The sequence below is a fragment of the Staurois parvus genome, unplaced genomic scaffold (assembly GCF_062004578.1).
Source record: "Staurois parvus isolate SC_StPar_1 unplaced genomic scaffold, SC_StPar_1.0 ptg000237l, whole genome shotgun sequence".
In the NCBI taxonomy this organism is placed as follows: domain Eukaryota; kingdom Metazoa; phylum Chordata; class Amphibia; order Anura; family Ranidae; genus Staurois; species Staurois parvus.
Window position 1 is genome coordinate 6,047,885 of NW_028318033.1, and position 12,601 is coordinate 6,060,485.

General features: G+C 42.0%; 1 protein-coding gene across 1 annotated transcript in view; it reads left to right on the top strand.

Annotated features, from left to right (window-relative positions):
* The first annotated feature begins 8,478 nt into the window (after positions 1-8,478).
* CAPN3 (calpain 3) overlaps positions 8,479-12,601 on the top strand; it is a 177,845-nt gene continuing 173,722 nt past the window's right edge. Inside the window, exon 1 of the mRNA XM_089680258.1 lies at positions 8,479-9,024. Coding sequence (XP_089536384.1) covers positions 8,743-9,024 — 282 coding nt within the window. The 5' untranslated portion in view covers positions 8,479-8,742. The remainder of the gene's footprint in view (positions 9,025-12,601) is intronic.

Here is a 12,601-nt window from a genome sequence, read left to right on the forward strand (position 1 = left end):
AAACATTTATTCTAGGGCAGGTCCATCACATGTGTGCAACGTTTCCAGAGGCATCGCACTCCCTCCAACACACATGCAACATATTTGGCCTGAATCTCCTCGTTTCCACCAGAGTCACATACCATCTCGCGAGTTGCTTGAAAGACATTTCTGTCATTTTCAAGTCAGCTGTAGAGAAACACGTCTGTTTTATTATTTGTGATTATCTTTTAACCTTTCTAGGTCTATACACTCTAGGTTGTATGCCATGGTAATATATCCTGTATTCAGCATAGACATTGGTACAGACCAGCAGAGGAATGACCTATAAAGCTGGAGTGTCTGTAACCATAATAATGTTTCAAAAGCAATGGTGTCCAAACCTATGACTTCATACAAAAAGCATAGCAAGACATAACTGGTGAATAATTGCCAAAATTAAAATCAGATTTTAGCATGGATTTCAGCTCTTCGATGGATGAGAGCTTTGTAAACTGTGGACTGTTTTTGTGGAGACATGGTCTTCAAGGTAGATTTTGAGGTCTGTAGACACCTTTTATACAGTTTTTTTTTGGTTATGTAGTGCTACCCCCTAAGGAGCTGCTGAATTTCGGGTGCCCCTATTTGCTGCACAGCCAGCAAACATGCATTTTCGGGAAAGACATATAGTCAAGAAAACAGTCCATGGGCTTGTTTTTGCTGTTTTATTAAGGATTAGGGGTAATGGGATGCCCAATTTGACTAGCAACCAGGGGTGGACTGACCATTTGGGCACTCGGGCACTGCCTGAGGGCCCGGGGTCAGTAGGGGACCCCATGAGATGCCCTTGGTACCTTTCGTGGGCTTTTTTGGGTGTGGTTTGAGTGTGGGCTAGGACACAGGGGCCCCATGATCCCCTATTACCCGGGGGACCCATGAGTTGTCAGTCTACCCCTGCTAGCAACAACAGCTTGAGGACAAACTTCGTTAATTTTTGTACAAGAAAAAATGGATCCTGGATGTTACTTCAGCCAGAGTGGTATCAGTCCCTTTAAGGATTACTAGCAATGTTACTTTAAGGAGCACTAGTTGACCTTGTGTGAACTCTCACGAAGTCCCAATACTTGGTGAGAAAATACCAGCTCACCTGTCTGTTTTGGATAAGTGTCCCAGAGCAAGGGATTAGGTTAGCTGTGACACTGTCCCCATGAAAGCATATTGGATATTGCATCTGGCAACCTTCTCCCTTATGGCCCTGGGGGTGTAGAGGTACTCACTACGTCTCTTGTATCCTGCTGCTTTAGACAAAACTGCTTTGTTTAGGCCTTTTAACTGTGCAAGTCTTTCCATGTTGGGCAGGGTGTCTTCTGAATAGGACTTCCTATCCAGAAGACACCCTATCTCCAACTTCTCCTTCCTTCCTTTCTCCTCAGCTTCCTTCCTCCTTCCAGCCTGGAGGCAGAGTCCCCCTTCCCTGAAGTCCCCTCCCAGGCCTCACGGTACTCAACACTCCATCTTCCACCTGATCACCAAACTTCCCTGCTGACTAGGGGAGTCTCTCATTTGTATGGGCCCATCTATCACATTGCCAGGCCTCCTGCCTGGGACTAGTCAGATTACGAGGAATACGCAGATCTTGATCTCCACCCTTCCACCCACAAGCTTCTAGAATCTTCTGGAAGACTCCAGAATCAGGAGGAGGTCTGACCTGTAGAGCCCTCCAGCCTGATTAAAGTAAACCCAAACAGGCGTGCTCACTTCAGTTACTTCTGTGAGTCAAACTAAATTTACCTCTCTAGCACCCCTAGAGAGCTCTACAGCTAGTTGACCATAATGCTAATCATAAAGTGTTCCATTTTAACTGTCATACAACATAAAATTAATAGGAAAGTGTATGTAATGCTTAACCCCAAAGAACCCGCTTGATGTGTCGGGTTCTTTGTTCTTATGCCACAACTATGCAAACAGCTCTGTACTCTCTGAAACACCTGGCCAGATAGAAGATAGCTGCAGACACCTATGCTCAGACCCAATTATGCAAAGCCACCAGAAATTGTCACCAAACTGCTTGACTGCAAGTAGAGTATTACTTTAAGTTGATTACAAGAAAGCATCAGGCTATAGTTATTCAAACTTGACAGTTATACCAGAGAAACAGTATTGCCAGCCATCCATAAATTTATGGACATCTTGTAAAAAACAGGCGCTGTTCTCCTGCTCATAAACGATTGTACACAGAAGAAAAGTGGCCATAAAAATTCCCTTGTTGATGGCTCTGAATTGTGCATGTGCAGTTGACCCAGCCAATTAGAGAATTGCAGGGCTTGATTTCAGATCAGGCGGTGGGGCAGGTCCAGTTGCACACCTGGGCATTGACATCATGGTGCTCATCAGGCATGGCTTATATTCACACACCTGGCTGAATGAGTTAATACTGAGCTTGGCAGTTCACTAATTGGCTGGCCCCAGAACTGCATATACACAGTACAGAGCCAGAAACAAGTGCATTTTTTTAAAGCCATTGACAGCCACCAGTGGTGAAGGTATGTGTAAGGCGGTGCTCTGGGGTCTCTAATATAAGGGGGAACTCTGGGAAGCACTGATGTTAGGGAGAACTCTGAGGGCACTGGTGTAAGTTGGCACTCTGGGGGCATTCATGTAAGAGGGCATTTTCAGAGACACTGATGTAAGGGAATATTTTGGGGGCACTAGTGTATATTGGAACCCCGGGGGGCATTGATGTAAGGGGGCACTCAGTGGGACACTGATGTAAGGGGTACTCTGGGGGCTCTTATGTAAGGGGGCACTCTGGGGGCTCTGTTGTAAGGGGGCACTGATGTAAGTTGACACTCTGGGGGCACTAATGTAAGGGTGCTCTCTGGGGTCACTGATACAAGGGGGCACCCTGGGATTTCTGATGTAAGGGGGCAATGTGGGGGACACTGATGTGAAGGGGTCCTCTGGGGCACTAATGTAAGGTGACATTCTGGGGGCTCTGATGTAAGGTGGCACTCTGGGGGCTCCCATGTAAGGTGGCTGCCTGGAGGCACTGATGTAATGTGGCACTTTGGGGTCTCTGATGTAAGGTGGGACTCAGGGGACGCTGATGTAAGGGGAAACTCTAAAGACTGATATAGGGGGAATGCTGGGGAATTTGATGTAATGGAGGACATTGGCATGAGCGTGGCACTCATCCTGACTGCTGAACTCCATATGCTGTTTTGTCTGTTACTTATCTCTGACCCATGTACTCCATATATTACGCTATACATAGACCTGACAGAGGTGTCCATTGTCTTTTGCAGGTTTTATTGAAATTCTTCTTTTAGGTAGGCTAAGTAAGACAAAAATATCCTTTTTGTGTGCATAATAGCATAAGTATTAGAAATGTTTGTTTTTTTTAAAGTTCCTTTGTTCTGTGGCTTATTGTGTCTGTCAGATTGTCATTTGTGGCACAGTAATAAGTATTTTTTGGGTACAAGGACTGTGGTATATGTGTGCAGTGTATACAGCAGGCACAGATTCTGTTCAATCCCCCTTTAAGACCCTCCCACTGGCCACGACCCTTGGTTTGCTATGTGCACTGCAGAACTTATTTTTCTGTTCTTTCCCAGGGTGCCACATGTCTTTCATAATCCTAGTCTTGCTCACATTTTGTCATGCTGTTTTGACATTTTAATTGTAGAGCCATGCAGATTACTTGTTCTGAGTATTGTTAATATTGCTAATGTTTACATATTGTTTATACTGTTTAAAGGCTTAGTTTGCCTTTAGGAACGTGTTATATGTTACACCCGTATGCAGGATCTAACATGTAACATGTTGCTAAGCACCCCAACCCTCACCTCCTGGTCAGCGCACTTGTAGTCCTTTGACACTTCTTCCAGCTTTCTACCTGAAAATGTTGGAGGAAGTGTCTGCAGGAGCCTGATACTGCACCCTTGATCCACTGATCCTGGTTGGAATGCTTTGCAGGCTCTTGTGGGAAAAATTATTGAAATTAAATTTTTTTTCCCTGCAAAAAATATCTGCATTTATTTATTTATTTCAGTAAAGGTGAATTTAGCATTTAAATACTGATTGTCTTAGTTTATAGTATGAGTTTTGGTCATATTTCAGGTTATCAGTAAAATATGTGCTCCGTCAGTAAATTTCCTATGTTTTATCGTTCCAAAAAAGTCATTGAGGGCTGGCAACCCTGCACAGAATTACATCAGATAAAGAACAACAGCAGCAATAAACAGTATCAAATTGTAAGACAATGGCTAAACATTTGACCTGTCTAGTATCAATCAGTTTTTGTTCCAAAGGTGCACTTTTGTATTTAACCTGCAAATGGTGTCCTTGGCTACAGAAAAGACCTATAGGTGATCACCGTGACAGCAGTCAGTAATAGATTTCTTGATCTCAACCTTCTGCTGGCCATTTGGTGAGGCTCAAACTTTGTGTTTGCACACTTAAACTATTGCAGCCATCTTTCTGCAGAAAGAGACCATCTTTTGGTACTTTGCCCTGGAAAATAACATCTGGTCCTCCCTGGATTCTCCCCACTCTTGGGAAGTGAAGTCTTTCCCCCATCCACTAAAATAACAAAGTCACTCCAGTAAACTTGGTTTTCCATAATCCATCACAGTTCTGCCGCAGAATCTCTCTGGTAAATAGTCTACACAGGCTCCCTCTAGTAGATGGAAGCAGAACAACACTGGTTATATCAATATAAAAGTCTAGTGTGGGCATATAGAGCAGCAACAGCACAGGTCTCTGTATCTCTTTCTTCCTTGCCTGCTAAGCGCCGGGCTACATGTAGTTTGCTAAGCTAGCTGTAAAACCCCCCAAAGCAGGGAAAAAAGACTGAAAAGTTTCACTAAGGCTGTTTTACTAATAGGGAGCAGGGAGCACCGAATTACAAACCTGGAAACAATAGCAAAAGAAGGGGAGAAGTACACAATAACACTCTAAAAAAAAGTAAGGATGGGAGAGCCACAATATAGGTGTAAGAAAGTTGAAGCAATGAGTGTGACATGTGGATCCAGTGTTAGGTGAATGACAAAGTAAGGAAGCACATTAATTTGAACAGATCAGGGAGTGAGCAACAGTCTTGAAAGTAGTAGTAAACTTTCAGGACAAAAAAAAAAATCTTCAAGCAAATAATGTACCACCCCTCTTGTTAGCTAGGGGGAGCTAGCTAGTTGTTTTGTTAGAAAGGTAAAGTAGCAGCCTGGGCTCTAGAAACTCGGAGAAGATTTTAAAAGCAGTGGGCAGGGGTGAGGAGGGACTGGAGGCTGCTGGAAGAAATCATATTGACATAGGGGCAAGGGCAACCTTTAAGTGTGAGAGAACCAGCTCAGCATCAGGAGAGTTTGGGTGGAAGATGGAGTGAGAGGCAGAGAAGCAGGAGCCTGGGAGGAGGCCCAGTGGGAAGGTGCCTACGTACAGGCTGGGACTTGAAAAGGAGGATCACTCTGCCCCACCGGTCCCCAGAGAGATGACCACCTGTGGAGCCAGAGAATGAGCCAGCCCAGCAGAGACTGTGAGGAGTGTGTAATCCTGCACCCTCTGGGCTAGACAAGCGGAGAGGGCAATCTGGTGGAAAACATGATTAGCTCTACACCTGGGACTGTTACATTAAAAGAGGTGGCTTTGGATCCCCTTGCCCAGGGATTTCCTCAGATAGCTGGAGGGAAAGGGGATTAATCTGGGGTCTGGGGTGGTACACCAGGAAAGCCTGGAGAGTTCTCTCAGAAGAGTTTTGATATATAAAGACTTGTACATAGTTGCTAAGGAGTTTTCCTCAGTTGCAGTTCCCTTAGGCATCCACCCCTTGACCCTATCCAAGTTCAAAACCCCAAACAACACAAACCAAAAAAAAAACAAGTTCAGGGACTTTTTAGTGTCTCTAGTATGAAAATCTGAGAAAATGTGTTTTGTCTGGCTTTGCAAAATCATAATAAATAAATAATTTCCGAATTGTTGAAAGAATAAGTTGGCGTTGTGTAAATGAACTAATCATAATGTGTCCATAATAACCCCAATAATGTTGCTGTTAAGTATTCAAAAGATGTACAAATAATTCACAGCATGCTCCTAGACAATTTTATATAAAAGTGTCCAATAATCCATAACACCAGTGTCCTATGGGTGATGAAGTATGACACAATCCATACGCGTAATGTTAGAGATCAATTTCACTCCAACCACATGAACGTGAAACACTTCACCCTCTCCTCTGCACTCATCCACTCCACTTGCTTATCTATATGACAAGCAATAGTGCTTTATATGGCAAATATAGCCTCCGGCAGATCTCTGTTTTCCACATCAACTCTTCCTTTAATGAGCTTGTCAAAAAGCCACTGATAAACAGAAAAGGAAAGCAATAATGTAATTCTGTAAAAACCCATTTTGTTAAAAACTAATAAAATGAGACTCACAAGATTAAAGTAGACAACTACCCAATAGATAACTCTAAAATGTGTGTGTCTGTGTGACTGCTAATGGGTCGCCACATTGGCGTCTCACCTGGTCCTCCCCCCCGCTGACAGTAACATGTCACTTTCGGCCGGGGAGTAACGTCACTTCACCAAGAACAACAATCACATGGCAGCACTACCCTGGAGGGCAGCAAACCCTACAGGTTGTGTTCCTCTCCAGAAGGAAAAGACCCAGAAGCTCTGTGTCTCAGAGAATGTATACAGACTCTGAGCAGCCTTCAGGGCCATACTCCCTGGGAATAGCAGGGGTGTATAAATATTCATACTGCTATTTTCATCACTCCACACTTATGTTCCGGGGGATTCTACTGCTCTCTAGAAAGCAACGGAAGCCAGCAAACTAGCAGCATCTGAAACACAAACCTAACTAATCACATGCAGATGTACTGATTACAGTGAGCACAGCTAAATTTACCTAATGCAACAATTAGGCCCAATGTACATAGGACACTTCTGAACAATGGAAACTGACTGCTGGTAAACGTAGGTTAAAAACCGTCTGCTTAATCGTGTTTGCATGACGCGTTTATGCGCATTTGCGTTTAGAAGCGTTTTTTAAAGATAAGTACAGGAAAACCTCCCGAATGCCCAGATTGCACTGAAAAGTGGTAAATAATAACTATTTCAGACTGTTTCAGAGAAATACAGAGAATAGAAGTAGAGACAGCAGTATGTATTGGGATTAGCTTAGGTGTGAGTTGCTCATTAACATTCCTTTTGTTTCCAAGTGTGGGAAAGGTGTCTGTTGGAGTGAATCATTAAGGCCACCTGGCTGGGGGTCTTTATGAGGAATTTGAGGTGTGAATGGTCATTAGCATATATTTTGTTTCCAAGGGTGGAAGAGGTCTGAGGTGTGAATTGGTCATTACAATGTGTGACAAGCTTGGTAGGAACATCCTGTGTTTAGTGTTTTGTCCATTTGAGTACCTTGAATACGCTTTGCATGCATTTTTCAAGATGAAATAAGGCTCTGGACAGCATCGGGAACTAGAAAAGTAAAAAAAAAAAAATTTCGAACGCAGATGCTTATAAACGCAATTTGCCATGTTTAGCCGCATTCACAAGCATTTTGCGTTTGAGACACTGATAAAACAACTGCTGAACGCAAGTTTTTTGCGTTCAAAAAAATTACTGTAAACTCAAATGCCTGTAAACAACTCTAAACGAAGATGTGTACATGGACACATAGGAAAACATTAGGGTGAGTTCAGGGGCTGCTGAAAAAAAGCGCTGAACAGCTGCTGAACGTGAGTTTATCAGCTGCAGCATATATGAGCCCTTTCAGCCACACTGGTTACAGTGAGAAAAGCTAAATTTACCTAGCAAACAAAAATACAGCATTATTGAACAAAGTGAAACAGAATGAAATCTAATTAATCCTAGTACCTATCTAGGAGGGTGCTACATGCTTTTTTCTGATCTTTACAGTAGCTGTGACTTGTGTTGACATTGAGGTTTTTTTTAGGCTTGAAAAACTTTTCTTTCTACTATTTTGCTACATAGTGGCTTTTATCCAATATAAATTGGGACACTGCTTGCTGCTATCTAGCAATCATTTTGTCGGTTGTAATACTCTGTGATTTGTATGTTCTCCTTTTCTTAGATGCCACATCCTATGAAAGAGCCTGTTTATGTTATGCATTTGTATTGAAAAAAAAAACCCTTTATATATTATATTAAGAAAAAAAAATAACTGTGACCTTTTCAAAGCCCAATACATGTTGTTACATGTTCTTTTATGTGTATGTGTTATTATTTCTTACCGTGTAAACGACAGAACTTTTGTGATCAATAAGGGTAAGGAATTCAGTTTCTTGTTATATGAAGACTTAGTTAAAACAAACTGTTTGAGAAGCATTATCTCTTTATTGAAGCTAAATGAGAGGTGTGTTCCTGGCAAATAAATGGAATTGTGATTGGATATGTCTGTCCCCTGGGGACACGTTATGATGAGAGGAATCTGCCTGCCTGGAAGAGTCTTTTGGTTGGTTTATTTTTAGCATCCTGGCAGAAACTTATTCAGTGCTACAGGGCATAGAAGGCGCAGACTTCCCACCCTTCACACAGCAACCTGCTGAAAGATCCTCTGTGTACAAGTTACCGAGCCTGGCCTGTGGATTCCCCTACGAAGATCAGGAAAAGCAATGGTTTTCTCTACAGACATTTACTGGCTTGTAAAATAAGAATGCAGCCACCCAAAGAGAAGTTGCATCACTAAACTTCCTCTGTTTTCTGTTGAGAAATCATTGTATGTATATTCCTGCAGTCTAATTTCTGCAGACACACACTCTTCATGCCGTCTGAAATACTTGCCCAGGTAGCACAGCCGACTCAATCTGGCTCAACCTCTACCAGCGCTGCTAATGATGCAGGCCCAGGTGGTACGGGCACCTTTTCTGCCATCATCAGCAGAAATCTGCCCATTATAAAAGGACGGGAAAAGACTTTTGAGGAATTGCGGAATAAATGTTTGGATAGGAAAGTCCTCTTTCAAGATCGGGAATTCCCAGCTGACGACAGCTCTTTGTTTTACAGCCAGACTTTTCCAGTTAAATTTGAATGGAAGCGACCTCCGGTAAGTAGAGTTGATGTGCAGGGTGAGTGGGGTGGAGGAACATTCAGGCAGATAGCTATAAGCAAATCCAAGCTAGTCTCTGTAACAATTGCTTTTTTGCTATACATAGAACTTTTGCTGGATAGTAGTCTGTAAAGGTATTGTGATATTTACCCCGGGACACAGGGGTGGGCTGTGGAGTAAACATCACCAACTGGCTTTTCTACAGTATTGATTTCTGTGGGATAAAGTGTTCTTGATGTGATTGGTGTGTATTTTGAAAGATGGGTTTTACTATAGGGCATGATAATTGTGACACACCTTCATATCTTTTAGTTTTGGCTTTCTTTCAACTCTGATTTTAGCCACATGACATCCCATAGCTGCAAAAGGTGCTGGAAGACTTCCCTACACTGTGTCCTGAGGTTGCAGGTCTGAGAGAGAGTGGCTAGCTATATAATGTTCAGCAGCTATCACTGATTGCAGACCCTGCTCTGATCGATGTCTTAATAGTGAAGTATCTTAAACCAGGACTGCTAGTCCAACATATGTTATTAGTACTGGCCTAGGGTTCAGATGCTCTCCAGACCAGTCCTCATCTGTGTGGACACCTCCCTGAGCTTTCCCACTTGATATTCTGAAACATGTTAATAGAAGTCTTTGAGATGTCAGTCCATCAAAAGATGGTATTTAATCATAAGTGTAATATGGTGGGCTCAGTCAGCCTATGGATTCCTATAGAGTATGTTTTGGTTATTGCAAAAGCAAGATCTCCCTGCCTTTAATTTTCACCACTGTTGATGTTATCTGGGCGTGTTTCTGCCCACCTTTGGGTGTTCCAGCTTCTCCTGTTACATTTTTCATCATATAAAATAAACAAAACATCCTACAGGCCTAGTGGGACACTTTCATAATAGCTATAGTAGGTGTCCAAACCCTGGAACTAGATCTCACCAATGGATTCCCTGAGATATAAGAAATTGTTATGTGGATTAAAGAACAACTAAAGGAAAATACTTTTTTTGTTTTAGAGTGGAGAAGCGCTATTATTGTTATATGTGTTCCTGTTAGGAAGCTTCACTCTCTCTATTTGTCCTGTTTACTGTTGTCACCAGAAGTGAAAGTTAAGGAAAATCTAAAATTTAGTTTTTTTACAAGAACAGTAGTAGAGGGGAAATCTTCTAATGGAGACACTTGTTGTGGTGGCCCAGTGAAAACCAAGAATTCCCTAATTTTAGAGGAAATTTCTTTCACTTCCTGTTTTGGCTATGGGACAGAAAGTGAAAGAAAATCTCCCCAAAAAGGCACAGATATCAGAAAACTGACAGGGGTTACCATGTCCAAAATGAAAAATGTTTTGCCTTTAGTTCTACTTTAACTCTGCAGAGTTAAATAATCAAGTATAATAGAACTCCACCCAAAAAATTCTGTGCTGAAATAAATATCCACAATGATCCACCATAGAAAGTCCATGCTGAAGAAAAAGAGTGGAAACCCAAACATCCAGTGGCAACCACAGGCAAATAAGAACCTTTACCGGAGCTGTTGGGCTTTCAACCTAATGAAAAGCCAAAATGCGCTTTGGGACTCAAGCCCAAATAAATCCGTGGCAGATGATGAATCTCTAATCCTGTGGTACCACCTTGAGCTTCAGACTATTACCTTCCAGCTCACACACCATCTTGACAATTGGAGTCCAGTGAAATGCATCGGGATCCTTTCTCAGCCGCTTCTCTACATCTGTTCAGTTTTTCTGAACAAAGTCAGAAGTGATGATATTGTTGAAAGCTTCACATGCAGAGAGAAGCTGATAAATTGTAGGTTCAGTTCCAAAGTCAATTAGTAGGTCTCCTTTGACACCACCTTTATTGTGCTGTGTGCTTGTGGACATTTATGTGAGCATGGCATTTTTTGGGGGGAGTTCTATTATAGTTGATTATTTAATTTAAGCACTACATCTTTTGTATTATGTTTTTTTGAGGTTGTGTATCTTTCACCTGTGCTAGCTGATCTTATCACATGGTTTAATCCAAGTGCAGAATTATATTGAGTTTATCTCTGCAGAATTAACTGACGCCTGAAATGCCAGCTTTGTGCAGAAATTAACCCTGCTATAGGTTTAAAGGATAAGTTCACCTTTCAGACAAAAATAATAAATGCACATTTTTTTGCAGGTAAGAAAATGTACATTTATTATTTTTTGTCTACAGGAGCTTATATAGCATTGCACCAGTGATCATTAGATCGCTGATGCCATGCAGATCTCCTGCAGACCTGTCAGAATATCTGCTTGCTGTACGGGATGTACGAGCAAGCAGATATACTGACAGGAAGCTTCAATGAACTACCTTGGCTCTCCACAGTGCTGTGGTAGTTCATTGAAAACTACAAGCCGACAGCCACTAAGGCTGTTGGGACTAGTTCATTCATTCACGGAAGTCGGTGAATGAATGATGTGGCCGTGTGTGAGGAGCCCCATATGTTCGAGCTGTTTTCAAATCTGACAGTTGGTACGGGGAGACTTCTCCCCGTGCTATCTGTCAGAGGTGGCCGGCATCTGCGGCTATGGGAACATATTACATATTCCGCCCTAAAAATGGGTGGAACATGTAACATGTTCCCAAAGGTGAACTTATACTTTAAGCATTTGAAAACATGATGATAATATAATACCAGATACCAAAATACTTATATTTATTTTCTTCCTAAATTACCCCAGCATACTTGTTATGTGCATGGTGACTTCATGAGCCCAAGCTCTGGTTTGCCCTTCTGCAGTATACATAGCACTCTATAGGTCATTAAGACATATGCACTGAGAGAGGTGGAGGGCATTTAGGGAATGAAGGCATGTGCAGACATCTTTTGGTGCCAGCTGGTGCCTGCTATGTTTTTTTCACTAGATGATTTTATTATTATACAGGGTTTATATAGTGCCAACAGTTTGCACAGCCCTTTAAAATACAGAGGGACAGTACAGTTACTATACAATTCAATACAAGAAGATTAGGAGGACCCTGCTCATGAGAGCTTACAATCTAAAAGTTTAATGTTATGACAAGTTTGTGTTGAACCGAATAGTTAAAAACTGCAGCTTGACACTATATCCACCACTGCAATCCACGATTGTTTCAAATGCAGTTTAATCGCATTACAGTCAAATGCCAAGCAAATAGCAAAAACACATCTAAAATACATGCAGAAGAATTGTTTAACAAAGGATTTGTTATACTGGACACCCTCACAGACTGCCCAACCCCAACCTAGAGTGCCGCAGCAGCATAGCTATGCCAAGAACACGGGGTCAAAATACATGACCTGCTAATTGTGCGATAAAAGAACAGCAGAACACCGATGATACCACCTGTCTGCTCTCTCCTTCTAGCACACATGCATCAGAAAATATATGGACTGTGGACTTGTGTTGATGACATCAGTTTGAGATACTTCTATGATCAGAATAAATTTGCTGTATCCTCTTATTTATTAGTATTAGCACCACATTCCAATCATATTTTCCAATCATGTATTCCTAATATAATTTAGAATCCATTGACAGGTCCCTTTGACCTGAAGATGATCTTCTGTCGTACATTTG